This window comes from Peromyscus maniculatus, chromosome X, assembly GCF_049852395.1.
Source record: "Peromyscus maniculatus bairdii isolate BWxNUB_F1_BW_parent chromosome X, HU_Pman_BW_mat_3.1, whole genome shotgun sequence".
Lineage (NCBI taxonomy): Eukaryota > Metazoa > Chordata > Mammalia > Rodentia > Cricetidae > Peromyscus > Peromyscus maniculatus.
The window spans coordinates 141,683,580-141,702,995 of NC_134875.1; the positions used below are offsets into that span (position 1 = coordinate 141,683,580).

General features: G+C 42.7%; 1 protein-coding gene across 2 annotated transcripts in view; it reads left to right on the plus strand.

Annotated features, from left to right (window-relative positions):
* Smc1a (structural maintenance of chromosomes 1A) overlaps positions 1 to 18,299 on the plus strand; it is a 46,656-nt gene extending 28,357 nt beyond the window's left edge. Inside the window, exons 17-25 of one of the 2 annotated variants that reach the window (XM_006993992.4) lie at positions 1,701 to 1,846; positions 1,939 to 2,092; positions 2,951 to 3,061; positions 14,995 to 15,151; positions 15,555 to 15,709; positions 15,828 to 15,979; positions 17,129 to 17,198; positions 17,561 to 17,671; positions 18,036 to 18,299. In XM_006993992.4, the coding sequence (XP_006994054.1) occupies positions 1,701 to 1,846; positions 1,939 to 2,092; positions 2,951 to 3,061; positions 14,995 to 15,151; positions 15,555 to 15,709; positions 15,828 to 15,979; positions 17,129 to 17,198; positions 17,561 to 17,671; positions 18,036 to 18,119 (1,140 nt within the window). In that variant the 3' untranslated portion in view covers positions 18,120 to 18,299. The remainder of the gene's footprint in view (positions 1 to 1,700; positions 1,847 to 1,938; positions 2,093 to 2,950; positions 3,062 to 14,994; positions 15,152 to 15,554; positions 15,710 to 15,827; positions 15,980 to 17,128; positions 17,199 to 17,560; positions 17,672 to 18,035) is intronic. The other variant, XM_015987479.3, reaches the window with a different exon arrangement.
* The last annotated feature ends 1,117 nt before the right edge of the window (positions 18,300 to 19,416 follow it).

A 19,416-nucleotide genomic window follows, 5' to 3' on the forward strand; every position in this document is an offset into this window, starting at 1 on the left:
CCTCCTCCTCCTCCTCCTCCTCTTCTTCTTCTTCTTCTTCTTGTGTGTGTGTGAGAGAGAGAGACAGACAGACAGACAGACAGAGACAGGCAGGCAGACAGACAGACAGACGTGGTCTCATGTATTCTATGCTGGCCTCAGACTCTATAGCCTCCACATGCTGAGATTATAGGCATGTAGCATCCCTCAGTTTTATGCAGTGCTAGGGATCAAATCCTTGGCTTTGTGCATGAGGCAAACACTCTACCAACTGAGCCACATCACCAGCCCAACATGTCTCCCTTAATAAGATTATTTTTTTAAAGATTAAAGGGGGGGAGAAAGAATTTTCTTTGAAAAAATGAAAATGTGGGCTAGGGAGATGGCCCAGCAGTTAAGAATGTCAACTGTTCTCCCACTTGACTCTTGTCATCCCAGTGCTGGGGAGGCGGACACAAGAGGGTCCCTGGACTTGCTAGGTAGCTAATCTAACAGTATGAGTGCTAGGTTTGGTGAGAGCCTTTGTCTTAAAAAATAAGGTGGAAGGGCTTGAGAGATGGCTTGGCAGTTAAGAGTGCATACTGGCCTGGTGGCGCACGCCTTTAATCCTAGCAGTCCTGAGGCAGAGGCAGGTGGATCTCTGAGTTTGAGGCCAGCCTGGCCTACAGAGCAAGTTCCGGGACAGCCAGGACTGTTATATAGAGAAATCTTGTCTCAAAAAACCAAAAAAAAAAAAGTGCATACCGCCCTTTTAGAGGGCCTGAGTTTGGTTCCCAGCACCCAGGTTACATGGCTCTCCCCAACTGTCTATAACTTCACCTCCTAGACATCCTTTGGCCTCCTGAAGCACCTGCACTCACAGGAACATACTCAACATACATAAATAAACATAATTAAAAATAAAGCAAATCTTAAAAAAAAGATTGTGGAAGACACTTAATATAAATAAACTTGTGGCATATACATGCATATGAGTGAACATGTACACACACACACACACCACGTACATAAAGGAAAAATAAATACAAATATTATGCTGTATATGACAAAAGTTTTGATTTGGGAAAATGCTTAAAAATAAAACATTGAGCTGGGCGGTGGTGGCACATGCCTTAAACCCTAGCACTTGGGAGGAGAGGTAGGTGGATCTCTGAGTTCAAGGCCAGCTTGGTCTACAGAGTGAGTTCCAGAAAAGCCAGGGATACATAATACATAGAGAAAAAACCTGTCTCAAAACCAAAAAGAAGAAGGAAAAAACCCCATTAATTATGATATAAAGTTAAAATCTAATTTCAACCCTAAAGTTGTTTGTAAAGGGAGAAAATATGCTAGAATGTTAGTTGTTTGTTTTTGGCTGGTGGGATTACAAGTGAATCCCCCATTCTTTCCCCTTTATTTTTCCATAGTTTGAACTCTTCCTTTTTTTAAGAAAATTTTTATTCATTTTATATACCAATCACAGATCCCTCTCTTCCTTCCTCCCGCCCCTTCAGGCCCCCTCCCATCCTATCCCTCTATAACAGACAGTTTATATAATTGTAGTTGTAGAAGGCAACCAGATGATTTAGGAAAGGATAAAAGAAGTCTGAGGAGTTAGTTGTGTGAAAACAGAGATCAAAAGTGACACACAACTCCAACAAACTGCCTATTGGGAAGGGTTGCGCAAAAGAAGGTTCCAAGGTGAATCTTCCCTTCTTGGTTTAATCTCCTGCTGGGACCAGGAGGAACAAAGACACATGAAGATAATAGATGAGACCATGGCTCAGCTACAGGACCTTAAGAATCAGCACCTGGCCAAAAAGTCAGAAGTGAATGACAAGAACCACGAGATGGAAGAGATTCGCAAGAAGCTTGGGGGTGCCAACAAGTGAGTGGATTCCAGCTTGGGATGGGTGGAAGAAGGTAAAGCAGGCGGCCTTCCAGATTTGGGTATTAACATAGCTACCTGGACCTTTTTAGGGAAATGACTCATTTACAGAAGGAGGTGACAGCCATTGAGACCAAGCTTGAACAGAAGCGCAGTGACCGCCACAACCTGCTACAGGCCTGTAAGATGCAGGACATCAAATTGCCACTGTCAAAGGGCACCATGGATGATATTAGTCAGGAAGAAGTGAGTATTATGGTGGGTGGTGGGAGTGATCTGTCAACAACTAACCAGAGATGGGAGATGGAAAATGGCCGCGAAGGGCAGGCAACAGATAGGACTAAAGGCAGAGAGTTGTGAGGGATGTAAAGATGCAAAAGAGATGTGGCAAGGTGGAGGTAGTGAAGTCAGGCTTTGTTCTGAGAGGAACATTGACTTGAGAGGAGAGCTGCAAGCTAGTGAGTGGTCAGAAAGACAATGAAGTGATTCATTAAGCTTACGGACTTGAGCTCTTAGCTCTGTCAAATACTGAACATTGGTAGGAGTGAGAACTGAGGAACATTAGGCAAGAGCAGAGGAAGATCGGAAACCGGAGGACCTGAAGAGATTAATTAGCTTAGCTGCAGTGAGGGAAGTTGGCCAGAAGAGGGTTGGGTAGAGGACGTCAGCAATGCAGAGGTATGGAAGTTTAGGTGGAGGAAAAGGAGCAACATCAGAGAGGCTGAGGCATTTTATCGATTACAAGTGAAAGATGCTAATGAGGAGTGGGGAATTGTAACCGAGGAGCTCTTCGCACATAGCCTTTCAGTTTAATTCAGTAAAGTATTTTGAACACTAGTATTCCAGACCCTGGTAGGCCGTGGCATAACCATTCATAATCTTAACCATAGCTCTGCTGGCTGGGCATTGTCCTCACATTAGAAATGGAGAAACTTGGTGAGAGGTAGAGAAGGTCTAGTTTTCAATTTGGACCTTCCTGTTGGCCTCTGCCTCAGTGTCATCTAGCATCGAAGACATAGAAAGCTTCAAAGGAACCCCTAATCTCTAGAGGGATACAGATGGCAGTCTGCTCCATCTGCCTCTCCCTCCATCTCAACATTGCAGGGTAGCTCCCAGGGAGAGGAGTCAGTGAGTGGTTCCCAGAAAACATCCAGTATCTATGCTCGAGAGGCCCTCATCGAGATTGACTACGGTGACCTGTGTGAGGATCTGAAGGTAAGAATTCTGGCTAGGAGGCATTGGCATCTTCTCAGCTGTCTCAAGAAAGGTTAACCTATGTGGGGCAAGTGAAGTCTGTGGCTAAAAAGGAAAGAAGTGGCTAGGAAAGGATGACTCAGTCAGGAGCCTCTTGCACCCTCAGTTGCCCATATCCCTACATGTATGTATGCATCTATGTATGTACGTATGTATGCATCTATGTATGTACGTATGTATGCACTAGCCTAAGCCCAGGTGCACACAGAATTGAAAACAACCTGTGCAGTAAACATGTAGGCCTTAGGTGCTTCCCAGGGCTCTGCCCCAGCTGCTGTCCTCCTTAGCATTGTGATTATTTTCTCTGTCCTCACCCCAGCTGGCATCTCTACACTTGGTCCCACAGCTTACCTCAAACTCCAGCTTTCTTCCCCACATCTTCTTCAGTGCCTCTCACATGCTCAGATACAAAAATCTAAGCTTCATTCTTGACTTTCCCCCACTTACTCTGCATGATTGACTAATTAGCAAGGTCTATCAATTTTGCGTCCTAAATGTATTGAGGATTCTATCTTGCTTGCTCATTGTTGCTGTATCAGCTCGGTGAAGGCCACTTTCACTTCACATAGGTTCCTATAGGAACTAGTCTCCAAGAAATATTCTGCTTTGTAGTCCATTCCTCATTATTATGGAAATGTCTTTATTTTTTTTAAATGTATGGATAATTTCAAATATACATAGAAGTAAGGAAAATGGTATAATGAATACCAGGCACCAGTCACCCATCTTCAGCAGTTAGTAACTTGTGGTCAATCTTGATTTTTATAACCCCTACCATGGGACAATTTTAAAGCAAATTTGAAGCATTGTTGTGTTCATAATTACCCCAGCATGTATCTACAGAATATGAGGGCTCTTAAGAAAACTAAATACTATACCACCATATACAATAAAATAGCATTACTTTTTTTCTGTCTAGTATTCAGTAACTAGTTTTTCATTGTCTGTGTCCACATGAGGATTCAAACGTGTTTTGGTTTGCTTTTCTATTGCTGTGACGATATACTAACCAAAAAGAAATTGAAGAGGAAAGGGTTTGTTCAGCTTTGTCCTAGTCCCTCCCAGTCTGTCTTAGTTACAGTTTCTAGTGCTGAGAGACACCATGAGCACAGCAACTCTTTTTATGAAGAAAACATTTCATTGAGGTAGTTCACTTACAATTTCAGAGGTTCAGTCCATTATCATGACAGGGAGCATGACAGTATGCAGGCAGATGTGCTGGAGCAGTAGCTGAGAGTCCTACATCTTGCAGGCAACAGGAAGTCGACTGACACACTGGGCAGTATCTTGAACATAGGAAACCTCAAAGCCCGCCCCCACAGTGAGCCACTTCCTCCAACAAGGCCATACCCACTCCAACAAAGCCACACCTCCAAATAGTACCACTCCTTATGAGATTATAGGAGCCAGTCACATTCAGACTACCACACAGTCTGTCACTGAAGGAAGCCAAGGAAGGAACTCAAAGAAGAGCAGGGATCTGAAGGCAGGAACTAAAGCAGAGGCCATGGAGGGACGTGCTTACTGGCTTGCTCTTCATGGCTTACTCAGCTTGCTTTCTTACACCACCCAGCACCACTTGCCCAGGGTGGCGCTGCTTGAAGTGTGCTGGGCCCTCCCACATGAGACTTGCCTATAGGTAATCTAATGGAGGCGTTTTCTCAATTGAGGTTCCTCTTCCAAGATAACTCTAGTTTGTGTCAAGTTGGCAAAAGACTAACCAGGATGAAATGTAGTACACATGTTAAAAATGGTCTCTGCTAATCTATAACTTTTCCTATGTCTGTTTCTCTATCTCTGTCTCTCTTTTTTCTATTTATTTATGGAAGAAACAAACCATGAAATTGGTCCTGTAGGATTTTCTGCACTCTGGATTTGGCTGATTATATCTATGTGATATTACTTAATTATGTTCTTCATTCCCAGTATTTCCTATAAACTGGTAAATGAATGTAGAGTTTGATTGAATTTCAGGTCTTGGTTGTGGCCGTGAGACTGTAGCATATGTGGTACTATAGAATTGTAACTCCTTTTGCACATGTCAGTTACTTGCTGTCATGACACAGTTTCTTGCACATGTTCCACACTCAAGTCTTTCATATAAGAATGCTCTAGCATTCTTAGGTAACTTAAACAGATTCTCCCTCATACTTCGCTTATTATTCATTCATTTATTTATTTATTTATTTATTTATTTTTTTTTTTTGGGTTTTTTGAGACAGGGTTTCTCTGTGTAGCTTTGCGCCTTTTCCTGGAGCTCACTTGGTAGCCCAGGCTGGCCTCGAACTCACAGAGATCCGCCTGGCTCTGCCTCCCGAGTGCTGGGATTAAAGGCGTGCGCCACCAACGCCCGGCCATTCATTTATTTATTGAGACAGGATTTCACTCTATAACCCTGTCTGCCCTGGAACTCTCTATGTAGACCAGGCTAGCCTTGAATTCAGAGAACTACCTGCCTCTGCCTCCCAAGTGCTAGGATTAAAGGCAGGTGCCATCACACCTGGCTTCCTAATACTTTACATCATCTCTAGCTTAGTTATAATGCCCAGTGCAATGTAAATAGTTACTATGCTGTATTTAGGGAATAATGACAAGAAAACACTACACATTCAGTAACAGGCATAGTTGTTTTAGATATATTTATTTTATGTGCTTGTATGTGCATGTACCATGTGCATGTACCTTGTGCACTCCCACTACCTATGGAGGTCATTGGATCCCTTCAGACCGGAGTTATAGACAATTGTAAGCCACCATGTGGGTGCTCTTAACTGCTGAGCCATCTCTCCAGCCCCTACAAACAGAATTTTTTTATTATTTTATTTTATTTTACAATATAATTTAATTCTACATATCAGCCACGGATTCCCTTGTTCTCCCCTCTCCCGCCACTCTCCCCTTACCCCCGGCCCACCCCCCATTCCCATCTCCTCCAGGGCAAAGCCTCCCCCGAGGACTGCGATCAACCTGGTAGACTCAGTCCAGGCAGGTCCGGTCCCCTCCTCCCAGACTGAGCCAAGCGTCCCTGCATAAGCTCCAGGTTTCAAACAGCTAACTCATGCAATGAGCACGGGACTGGGTCCCACTGCCTAGATGCCTCCCAAACAGATCAAGCCAATCACCTGTCTCACCTATTCAGAGGGCCTGATCCAGCTGGGGGCCCCTCAGCCATTGGTTCATAGTTCATGTGTTTCCATTCGTACAAACAGAATTTTTAAAAGGCTATTTTCAGTCCATTTTTGGTTGAAACCCCAGACCTGATTGTATGAGAAGCATTGGTACTAGAGGGACCAGTAAAATAAAGCACAAATGCAATTGCCCAAGTTTAGTCTGTGGCAAACTTCATTTCTTTTTTTTTATTATATTTTATTTGAGACAGGGTCTCATCTTTTGCCCAGGCTGGCCTCAAACTCCTGGGCTCAAGCAGTTTTTCTACCTCAGTCTCCTGAGTAGCTAGATGGGAAATTTCAAAGGGCAGAGAAGGGCTATTACTCAGTGATAGAGTGCTTACCAATTGCACAGTGCCGTTAGTTCAGTTCCTAGTAGAGCAAAGAAAAGAACAAAAGAGCCACTGGTACAGACTGAGAAAGCAGTCAGCCCATCCAAGTGGGTGCCTCTAACTTGAACCCATTGCAGAGAAATGAGGTGGAGAAGATACTTGGAGGATGAAACTTCAGAGAAATATCCAGCATTTGCACCTTCTTTGAATTCAGCTTTGGCAAACCTTTAAGAAAGAATTTATAGAACAAGAATTTCAGTACTGACTTTTGATGTTAGAATTACTGTTAATATTCTTAGGTATAATAATGGTATTTGGTTTTATTTTCCAAAAATCCTTATTGTTTTACAGCATTGCTTCTCAATGGTAGGGTGGGTATTTTGCTCCCCAGGAATAGTGTTGTTTCTGCAGGAAATCTGTAGGGTCTTGTTATACGAAGATCATTTTGTTGGTCCCTATTGTAAAATGGCCATCTTCTTTAATTTCTTTTTTATTAGCCAAAATACATAGAGCAGTTTCCTCTCATCACTTGGTAGCCCTAAGGTCCAGTAACATAGGACAGGCAGCTTCATTCTCCCTGCATCATCAAGTCACGTGGTTAGGAATTGCTTCCTGGCATTCTCAGCACTTGTTCACCGACTGGTTTTCTATCATTGGGACTTTAGGAGTTTAAGTACATATGGTGGGTTCAGTCGTGTGCTTCTTCTTGGTGCTCTGTATTTAGCCAATGGGAATGCATTCGGGTTGGCTTCTGCATCATCTTGACATAATAACCCTTTGAAGTCTTTGTTCATCTTCCTTAGTTCCTGATATGTCTAGGCTCATCCTCTATATTTCTTACCCCTTTCCCTGAGAAGCTCTTGACTCCTTTATTCAGTGGGAAATGCTACTATTTGGTAACTACCATCTGGACACTGGAGTGCTCAAGACAGCTGACTGCTTAGTTTTTCTATAACTCTTAAGTAAATTTGAAGGAAAAAATAAAATTATTACAGAGTTCATATTGATACTTCTAATTAAAACTGAAATTTCCAGTTTAACATCGTTGTCCTTAGGTTTATGTCTCTAATTACTCTCACTGAAAAATCTTGTTTCCTAACCCTTTTTTAAAAAGTGCCTATGTGTATATATGATGTGTGAGTACCACAGCATGAGTGCAAAGTTAGAACACAGCTTTATGGAGTCCATTCTCTCCTTCCACCATGTAAGTCCCAGGGACCAAACTTAGGTTGTCAGTCTGAGCCAACTTACTGACCCAATTTTATCATATTTTCTTTCTCTCATCTCTCTTCTCTCCCTGGCTTTCACATTATACTACATGTACACTTTGGTTTTCTTCGTCTTCTTTTATCCTGAGCCTTATGAAGAAAATACAGGCAGTAAGATAGTTCAACTCTAGAGCTAGGTGTGAGGGCACACACCTGTAATCCCGGCACTCAGGATGCAGAGGTAGTGTGTTTTATGTTGTATTTCACCATGACGTACATCCTATCACCATTTGTCCATTATTAACAAATGATGCTGAGTTTAATCCCATAGTTAAAAGTATGAATTGCCAGGTTCCTCATTGCTAAGCACACACTTTTGTCTTTGTCATTAATTAGCAAAGAATCTCTAGAGTGGTGCTTTGTCATCTTGTGAACATCTTGTTCCCGATATTTTTTACCAAACATTTCTCATATTTCTATTTAGTTTTGTTTTATAACTATGCAGGATCATATGGTTCTAAGGTCAAAAGTATAAAACAGGGTACATGAAGTGAATTCTGGTTTCTATTTCTGTCCCCTTCTCTTCATCAGTAGGGCACTTTGTAATTAGTTTGTATATTGCCCTTTGTTGTGGCTTTAAAATACAAATACGTTTACATGCAATTGTATTCATATTATCACCTCCTTTTAGATAATAGTAAACTATCGTATACTTTAATTTTCACTTAAAAGCCTATTCTACAGACTATTCCTCATCAGTTTGTAGAGATCTTCAAACAGGATTTTATTTTCTTCCTTTCCATAAATTGGGTGTGACTTTTTAGTGTAGTGGTTGTTTTTTGTTTTTTGTTTTCATTATGGCCTTTTTCTAATAAAATTTGTTTTTTGTCCCCCTCCCCACTTTGCCCATCTCTCCCCCTCCCTTGTGCCCTTCCAGCCTCAGTACCCTCCTTTCCACTTTCCTGTCACTTGTCACCCCCCCCCCCCCCCCGTGCTTCCTTTCTCAATACTTTGGTGGTCTCCTTTCTAGTTTTCTAGTCTATACCCCTTATTTACACACATGCAAACATTAAAAATTTGGAATCTCTGTCTTTCTGAGACTGGGCACCTCATTTAATTAATACTTTTCACTTCCATCCATTTTCGTGAAAATTTCACAATTTCATTTTTCTTAACACCTGAGTAAAACTCTGTTGTTGATACATCCCATATTTTCATCATCCATTCTTCTGTTGAAGGGCATCTAATCTGGTTCCATTCCCCTGCAATTGTGAGTAGTACGGCAGTAAACATGAATGTGCAAGTATCTCTGTGGCAGAATCTAGAGTCCTTTGGACATATGCCCAAGACTAATATAGCCGAGTCATGTGTGAGCTCTATCTTTATTTATTTTTGCTGTTTATTTATTTATTTATTTGGTGGGGTGCTTGAGACAGTCTCTCTATGTAGCCTTGGCTGTCCTGGAGCTCGATATGTACACCAAGCTGGCCTCAAACTCAGAGATCTTCCTGCTGCTGCCTCCCAAGTACTAGAATTAAAAGTGTACCCCACCATACTCAGCTGTCTTGAATTTTTTGAGGGGCCATATTGATTTCCTTAATGGCAATATTTACACTCCTGTTAGCAGTGAATAAGGTCTGCTCTTTTCCCACAGCCTCACCAGCATTTATTGTTAATTGCTTTCTTGATCATAATCATTCTGACTGAGGGTGAGATAGAATCTCAAAGCACTTTTAATTTGCATTTTCCTGCTAGCTAATAGTAGTGAACACTTACTATATATATATATATATATATATATATATATATATATAGTTACCTTTATTTATTTATTGTATGTCCATACACTGGCACATGGCACATGTGTGGAGGTCACTTCTCTCCTTTCACTTTGTGCGTTCTGTAGTTTGAACTCAGGTTTGGGACAGGTACCCTATCCACTGAGCCATCTTGCTGGGCCTTTTGAAATATTGGCCATTTGTGTTTTTTCTTTAGAGAGCTATCCGTTGTTCATTACATTAACCCTTTTATTGATTGGCAGTTTTGTGACTTGGGTGTTTTACTTTTTGTAATTCTTTATATATTCTAGATATCAGTCCCCTGTCTGAGGCTTAACTGGCAAAGATTTTCTCCTACTGTGTAGGCTGTTTGTTCTGCTGATGGTTTCTCTTGCTATGCAGACTTTTTTAGTTTCATGTCCCATTTATTGGTTCTTGGGACTATTTTCTGAGCTATTTCAGTCCTGTTCAGAAAGTTCTTGTTTATACCTGTAACTTCAAGTGTATTCTTTCTATCTTCCTGTAACACTTTCAGAGTTGAAGGTTTTTAAAGTAAGTCTTTCATCCATTTTGGCATGGTTTTTGTTTAGGGTAAAAGACGTGTTTTCCAGTAGATATTCTTGATGCTTTTATCAAAAATTAGATGGCCCCAACTGTGAGTTTATTTCTGGGTCTTGTCTTATCCTTTTGGTCTACATGTTTGTTTTTATTGTTCTGTGATATAATTTTTTCCCCTTAATTCTTTGAAAATTTCATGCAGTGTATTTTGATCATATTCACCCCCTCTCCTCAGTCTTCTCGGATCCAACCCTCCTTCCCTACCTACCCAACTTGGTGTCATCTTCTTCCTCCTCCTTTTTGATAGACCCATCAAATAAAGTCAGTGCTGCCTCTATCTTCTTGGATCTATGGCCTTTCACTACAGTCTGATCAGCCTACTAGGGGCCACAGCCTTAGAGAAAACTGACTCGCCCCTTCCCAGCAGCTGTCAGCTACCAGTAGCTCCCTAGCTAGGAGTGTAATACAACATTAAGACAGGCATAATAACATCTCCAGCAATGTTCTTTTTACTTAGGATTGATTTGACTGTATGTGGTCTTTTGTGTTTTTGTATTAATTTTTAGATTTTTTTTTCTAGTTCTGTGAAGAATGTCGTTGGAATTTTGATGCATTGGAATGCATTGAATCTGTAGATTACTTTTGGTAACAAAAGCCATTTTCACAACAAAATCTGCTAGTCTAGAAGCATGGAAAGTATCTTCTTTAATTGATTTTTTTAAGTTTTCATTGTATAAGTCTTTACATTACTAGATACTTTATTTGGGGGGAGCTATTGTGCATAGCTTGTTTTTTCCTAATTTCTCTCTCAGGAATTTTGTTGTTGGTATATACGAGAGCTACTAATTTTTGTATGTTGATTTTCTTTTTTTTTTTTTTAAAGATTTATTTATTATACATACAGTGTTCAGTGTGCATGTGTCCTTGCAAGCCAGAAGAGGGCACCAGATCTCATTACAGGTGGTTGTGAGCCACCATGTGGTTGCTGGGAATTGAACTCAGGACCTCTGAAAGAGAACCGTCAGTGCTCTTATCCACTGAGCCATCTCTCCAGCCCTGTATATTGATTTTCTATCTTGCAACTTTACTAAAAGTGTTTATTAAATGTAAACATTTTTGATAGAGTGTATAGGGTCAAGAACAGAATCATTTCTGCGAATATGAGTAATTTCGCTTCTTTGTTTCCTATTTTTATCCTTTTTATGGCTTTCTCTTGCCTTACTGTTCGAGCAAGACTTTCAGCACAGTATTGGATAAGAGTGTAGAGAGTTGACTTCTTTGTCTCATACCAAACTTTAGAGGAAATATTTTCAGTTTTTCACTGTTTATTATAATGTTGGCCATAGGCTTGTCATATATAACATTTATTGTTCGAGGTATGTTGCATTGTTCCTAATTTCTCCAGGACTTTTATCTTGAAGGCATGTTGAACTGTGTTAAAGGCTGTTTCTGTATCTATATAGAAATGGTCATGTATTTGTCCTTGCAATTATTTATATGGCTGGCTGGAAGGATGATGGCTCAGCAATTAAGAATACATACTGTTCTTGAACAGGACCAAAGTTTGGTTTCCAGCACCTATGTCAAATGGCTCACAGTCTGTAATGTCAGCTGTAGGGAGATCTGGAGCATTCGGCTTCCCTGGGTACCTGCGCTCACACGCACCTGTGCACAGGCCCACGCAGCAGCTGTGGTTCTTCTGTGTAAGACAGAGCCAGTCAGCATTCTAGCATGGTCATCTAGAGAGATGACAGAGCAGTTAAGAGTATGCATTGCTCTTGCTGAGGATCTGAGTTTGATTCCTAGCCCCCATTTCATGCAGCTCAACCACGACACTGCTGTCCTCCACTGGGTACCAGCATTCATGTGTACAATCCCATGCACTGGTTCATATACCTAATTGAAAAACAAAAAACACATTGTAACATGAAAGGCTCAGGAACCCCCACATCTAGTGGAAGAGCTGTTAATGGTTGATACATTCTGAGGGAGACAGCTAGTTTTCTTTAAGGAAATGTAAATTTGAAAGGTGGACCATGTGCTAGTGGATGGTCTCACCCTTGTTAGTATATGGACAGAGCATACTGGACTCAGTGGGATTTGGTGGGATTTTTTTCTTTTTAAAGTTTTACTTATTTATTTCTGAGAGAGAAAGAACATGAAGTTAGCCGGATGGGAAGAAGTTGGGGGAGGGAAGAGAATATGAACAAAATATATTGCATGAAAAAATGTAAATAAATTCATAAAAAATGACTGGAAACTGAGGGATGGAGGAGTGGAGGTGGATCTAGACCAATGGTTCTCACCCTTTGTGATGCTGCGACCCTTTAACAGTCAGTTCCTCATGCGGTGCTGACCCCAACCGTCAAAGTATTTTCATTGCTATTTCCTAACTGGAACTTTGCTACTGTTAGAAATTGTAATGTAAATATCTGTGTTTTCTGATACTCTTTGGTGAATCCTGTGAAAGTGTGATTCAACTCCCAAAGGGGTTGTGACCCACGGGTTGAAAACCATTGATCTAGAAGGAGTAGGGAAAGAGTGGGGGTGAATATGATCAAAATACATTGTATCCATGTATGAAATTCTCAAAGAATTAATAAAATATCTTAAAAGTAAATCTAAAAAGATTACACTGTTAAATTACATGTATTGATTTGCATATGTTTTAATTCTTAATGTGTTATTAATTAAACATTATTTGACAATTTCACACATGTACATGATGCATACTTATCACACACACCCTCTCCCATCTCTACTGCCACTACCTACTCACCCCCATCAGTACAAGTCTTTTTCTCGTGTTCATGTCTACTTGTTTTGTGACTTGGTGAGTAACTAGGGCTGTCCAAACGAACAGATTTGGAGCTACCTGGGGGAGCTTGGTGGTCTCAGCACTGGGTACATAACTGGAGAAAATGATTTCACCACTCTCAGAAACTCAATAAGCAGGAAGAGTCATGGCCCCATGAGCAGCCAAGCACCTTTCTCTTCCATCACTGATTACTGACAAGAACTGTCCTGTGTGGCTCTGTGCAGGTAACTGTTGTTGGGAGTTCGTGATTGCATATGTTGAACTAGCCTTGTGTCCTTGGTCATGATCTTGATACGTTCTTGAATTGTTAAATGTAAGTGTCTGTGTTCACTGGGGACTTTGGGTCTATACTTTTCTTTTGTCATTATCTTTACCTCATTTTGAAGCTGGCTGGCTTCAAAAGAACGAAATTGGTGATGTTCCTTTCCTTTCTATTTCATGGAACAGTTTAACAAGCATTGATATTAGATTTTCCTTTAAAGTTTGCCAGGTGTGGTGGCGCACTCCTTTAATCCCAGCACGTGGGAGGCAGAGGCTGGTTGGATCTCTGTGAGTTCGAGGACAGCCTGGTCTACATGGTTCCAAGAGAACCAGCACTACATAGTGAGACCCTGTCCCAAAATGATAGTACTAATAAAGTTTGATCTACCTTAGTGTTCAGGGCTTTTCTCCATGTACTTTTCATTACTGTGTCTGTCTCATTGTTCTTTAGGGATCATGTGCATTTAGAAATGAAGCACTTCACTTTTAGATTTTTGTTTGTTTTTTTTTTCATTTAAATTTCATAGCTTATTAGAATATAAGTTTTGGAGCTAGAGACATAGCTTAAAAGTTAAGAGCTTTTATTGCACTTGCAGTAGACCCAAGTTCTGTTCCTAGCACCCACATGATGGCTCACAGCTATCTGTAACTTTAGTTCCAGGAGAGTTAATGCTGTCTTCTAGCTTCCAGGGATACCAGGGCTCTTCTCTGTTTCCAAAAATATAAATATATTCACGTCCTTCTCACTCTTGAAATCACATTGGTCTCCTCTGAGATAAAAATGTATGTTTTGTACGGCCTTTTAGAATCTGTCCTTTGCTTGTCTGTCTCACTTCACTTCCTTTATGGTTCCTCAGCATACTTCCTGTGAGTGCATGAACATGATCATGTCTGCACACAAATTGTTCGTAGTGCCATATTGATTCTGTAAAAGGGGTGGCTTCTAAAGTTGATTATTTCTGAATTGCTTTGAATTCAATGAATAACCAATGAGGACCCTCCTCTCTAGCTTCTTTCTGCCTGTGATGTTCTCGGCTGTATACAAAGCCGTGTCTACTCTTTTTATCTTCTACTGTTCATCCCGTAGACTTTAACTTACCCACACGCCTGGAAGCTTTCCCTGACCACCATCAGAATCGGGTTCCCTTTTGGTGTGCTGATTCAACCCTGCTTGTCACTGTCTTTACATTCATCCTGCACTATTCTGATTATTCACTTAGTCGTGTTTCTGTTAGCTCCTTGACTTCTGTGAATACAGGAACAGCTCTTGGTGGATATTCAAAGTAGTTATTAACTAAAAGTGGCAGTGAGGCACAAATTCAAACATGTATTTACAGTAGCTATAAGGGGCCCTAAACCAAAATTGAGTGGAATTTGTTCAGATGCAATGATTTAAGAGGCCAGCATGAGCTGCCTGAGTTATCGTGGAGCCATAAGTGGAGGCCAGAGCAGTCTGTGAGGAGCTTTAGGTCACCCTGGGATGGTGCTGGCTCATGGCTTGGGCTAAGCCAGAGAGGGCCACTCGCAGCTGTTCCTCCAGAGACAAATAGGTTGGCAGGATCTGGAGGAAGAGCTAAAGGTGAGAAAGCCATATTCACCTAGAATTTCAGTGATAGTTGGAACAATTACTTCAAGCTAGATTTTGTGAAAGACACCAAGCTGGAAAAGAACTTGCCTTCTGCATAGAAGCAGATCCCCAAGCTCCACTCATCTCTCAGGTAGTCTGGACTTGGGGCAGATGCTCCTTACTGTTGCTGGGTGTGGGGTTACAGGATGCACAGGCGGAGGAGGAAATCAAGCAGGAGATGAACACACTACAGCAAAAGCTGAATGAGCAGCAGAGTGTGCTTCAGCGGATTGCTGCCCCCAACATGAAGGCCATGGAAAAGCTGGAGAGTGTCCGAGACAAGTTCCAGGAGACCTCAGATGGTAAGACTAGCCTTTAGATGAGAGCAGAAGACGGAAGGAAGGTGTGGTAACGGTGTACTGGTATGTCACGACTGCTCCTGTTTTTACATTGCCTGCTACCCTAAACAGTGGGGGTTATCTACTTGCTCTCTGGGAGCAAATGATGGTGCCAAGATAGCTGGTAGAGCTCATGGAATCGTGAGAATTCGTGTTTGTGTGGCTCTAGGACTAGACTAGGCGGTGGCCAACTCACTGGCTACTGATCCTTGTGGGGCGCTCTTCAGGCATGTCTCTCCCTTTGTAGGTTGCCACTAGAAGTTTCATTTCTAGGTTGTTCTTGCCAGGGTGTGGTTCTCGACCCTGGCAGAACCCAGGGCACTGAGAGCTCATCATCTGCTCTTTTTTTTTTTTTTTTGTCTGGCAGAGTTTGAGGCAGCACGAAAGCGAGCAAAGAAGGCCAAGCAGGCATTTGAACAGATTAAGAAGGAGCGCTTTGACCGATTCAATGCTTGTTTTGAGTCTGTGGCTACCAACATTGATGAGATCTATAAGGCTCTGTCCCGAAATAGCAGTGCCCAGGTAGACTGCAGCTCTTTTGCAACCAGTTCCTACCCTTCCTCCTCAGTTGCTCTCCCCTCTTCCCATCACCATGCTCATCCACACATCCAGGCCCTCACCCCCTTCTGTCTTCCTCCAGGCATTCCTGGGCCCCGAGAATCCTGAAGAGCCCTATTTGGATGGCATCAACTACAATTGTGTAGCTCCTGGCAAACGCTTCCGGCCTATGGACAATTTGTCCGGCGGGGAGAAGACAGTTGCAGCTCTGGCCTTGCTTTTTGCCATCCACAGGTAAGGCTCTGCCCCATAGGGCAGTTGGTAGAGAGACAGAGCTGAGGCAACCAGACACTCTGGGGCCCAAAGATATGTATGCAGAGATCTGCATAGGTGAAGGTGTTTTAGTATCTGCATTGTATCACGTTTCCCTATCTATCTACTGTAGCACATCTCCCTTGGTTTTTTTAGACCTGTCTTTTCCATCTACCCCCATCCACTCAGCCTATCTTTCTGTATTTAGTTCCACTTCTAGGCTTTTCCTCACATGGTTGCTAGCTAGTAAGCTATTCTGTACATATCTAGCTTGACATACCTCTTCATTCTCCTTCCCTTCCTCTGGGAAGCCCTCTTTGACCTCTGGCCTACCTTGACACATCCCCATCCCAGGCCAGTAGTGCTTAAATATGACCCCTACGACTTAGCGTTGAATTATACAGTCTCACTTTGTGAGCATTTCTTGAGTGCTGCTCTGTACCAGACCCTGTTGAGAGCACGGGGACAGATGAGTCAGACATGGTCTCTGGCCTAAGGAGCTCACAGACTAGAGGAAGCCCGACACAGAGGAGGGACAGCTAACCTTCAGTGTGGGGATGGGCTAAGGAAGGTTTTTAAGGGTAAGTGATGGGCAGGGAAAGGTAAAAACCATGAGTAGTGTTTGGGGGCAGGAGAGGTGGCTCAGTGGTTAAGTACTCTTGCAGAGGACCTAGGTTTGGTTTTCAACACCTCTTGTGATTTTCGTACTACATATATACATTCATGAAAAACACTTAAACACATAATTTTTTAAAAGAAAAGTTTGCTAAGGCACCCAGCAAGCATTCTAGGCTGAAGCTGCTGCATGTATGGAGGCAAGGAGGCATGTCAGAGTGTGATGTATGTTGGGATATAGTAGACCTACAGATAGCTTGCTTTTTGAAGACAGTTGTTTCCCTAGCCAACCTGGAAGTTCCTGGAAAAAGCCCTGTTTTTCATGGTCATAGGGAGATAGTGGCACACAGAGCCAGATACTGAGGAGGGTTTTCTGGGGCCTAGGCCACTGTAAATTTTAGACTTGGGTTATTTGGTCTGTGAATGCAGTTAGTTGCCCTGTTCTGGCTGTGGGGCTGGCACGCTCTTCTCACTGTCCTTTCCTTATTAGTAGCTCATCCATTCATTCCCTCCCAGCTACAAGCCAGCCCCCTTCTTTGTCCTGGATGAAATTGATGCTGCCTTGGATAACACCAACATTGGCAAGGTGAGTGCAAGAAAGTTGAGGTCTGGGAGGGAAGCCCCCAAATTGGGGCTGGGTTTCAGAGAGCAATTCTTGATTGTGCCCTAGTTATTCCTGCTGCCTCGTCTATGTTCCAGGAGGATTGGGTCATCCTTGTTTTGATAATCAATAACCTTTTTTTTTTCTTTTTTCTTTTTTTTTTCTTTTTTTTTTTTGAGCTACGGACCGAACCCAGGGCCTTGCGCTTGCTAGGCAAGCGCTCTACCACTGAGCTAAATCCCCAACCCTCAATAGCCTTTTCTTAGTCTCCCTTACTCCCTACCCCACCTGCTTACTTGGACTGGAAAATGGGAGGTCTTGAGCCCTGCTAAACACCCCTCCCACAGGTGGCAAATTACATCAAGGAGCAGTCAACTTGCAACTTCCAGGCTATTGTCATCTCTCTCAAAGAGGAATTCTACACCAAGGCTGAGAGCCTCATTGGAGTCTATCCTGAGGTAGGGTGGGCTGGCCTCAGGAGCCAGTCCTCTTCCTGCCCAACTCCCCAAGGCAGGAAGAGAAAGCAGCCGTGAAAGAGTGGAGGGGATCAGGTCCTGAGCGGCCCTGGGGGCTTGTTGGAGCCCTGCCCTGAACGTTTAGCCAGCCCATCCTGGCAGAGGCAGCCAGACAGTGGAGACAGGAGCAAAGCGTAGAGGTAGGCAAAGAAAGAAGGCACGTGGCATAGAAGGCTTTCTCTCATCTCCAGAAAGAACCATTGCCTGGCCTTTGAGCAGATACGTAGATAGGGAGGCAGTTTTTCAGCCTCTGGTCCTGGGCTGTACACCTTTCTTAATTCTCTCCTGACATTTTCCCCTCCTTCAGCAAGGGGACTGTGTGATCAGCAAAGTCCTGACCTTCGACCTCACCAAGTACCCAGATGCCAACCCAAACCCCAATGAACAATAGGAAGAATTCTGCCCTCTTGTCTGGATCCTGGATCTGCCCTTCTGTCGATCTCCTGGATCTCTCTCATCACCCATTATCATGTATTCTCTGGAAATTATGCCCCCCCTTATGTGTATCATTGCCTATATGCATATGGATTTGTTTGCAAAATAAATATTGGATGCCTGTTTTAAAGGAGAAGCATAATCAGAGTTTTATTCTAAAGGAGCATAGGATGACTAGCACACCAGATGGGCAAAAGTAGCTAGGACCTCAGGAGTTATAGGTAGTCACTAAACTGCCCTCAGTCACTCTTTCGTGGGCTCATTCGTGTATTCATCTGACACATAGTGGAAACCCCCAATTGCCTGGGCCTGTGTTTAAAATACTAAGGTGAATCAGAGACCATCTTTTTTTTTTTTCTGTTTTTTTCTGAGACAGGGTTTCTCTGTGTAGCCCTAACTTTCCTGGAACTCACTCTGTAGACCAGGCTGGCCTTGAACTCACAAAAATCCACCTGCCTCTGCCTCCCAAGTGCTGGGATTACAGGCATGCTCCGCCACCCAGTTCAGGGATCATATATTAATGGTAAGGAAATGGTAAGGTAACCAATTACTCTGGTTAGTCAGATATCACAAGGACCTTGACAAGAGGATTATCACTTCCATGCTTTGTGGAAAAGCTCACATTTGAGCAAGACCTTGACAAATTAAGATTTAGTCAGGGATTAAGAGTAGAGAATGCGCCGGGCGGTGGTGGCGCACGCCTTTAATCCCAGCACTCGGGAGGCAGAGCCAGGTGGATCTCTGTGAGTTCGAGGCCAGCCTGGGCTACCAAGTGAGTTCCAGGAAAGGCGCAAAGCTACACAGAGAAACCCTGTCTCGAAAAACCAAAAAAAAAAAAAAGAGTAGAGAATGCTCTGAGGAGAGACAGTTACAGGTCGGCTTCCACTTTTTACCACTTAACTAATGGTTGCTGAGCAAATCATTTGACTTTTCTTTGCCCTGGTTCCCTCATTTGTAAGATGGGGTTAATATTTACCTACCTCATAGGATTTAATGATGTCAGGCTCTCACTAAAAACCTTATTCATGAGGCTGGAGAGATGGCTCAGAGGTTAAGTGCACTGGCTGCTCTTCCAGAAGACTCAGGTTCAATTCCCAGCACCCACCACATAGCAGTTCACAACTGTCTGTGACTCCAGTTCCAGGGGATCCAGCACCCTAACATAGACATACATGCAGGCAAAACACCAATGCACTATCCACTAGACACCAGCCCCTCCAAACACAAGTCTTGTTATTCCTGGGCCTGGAAGG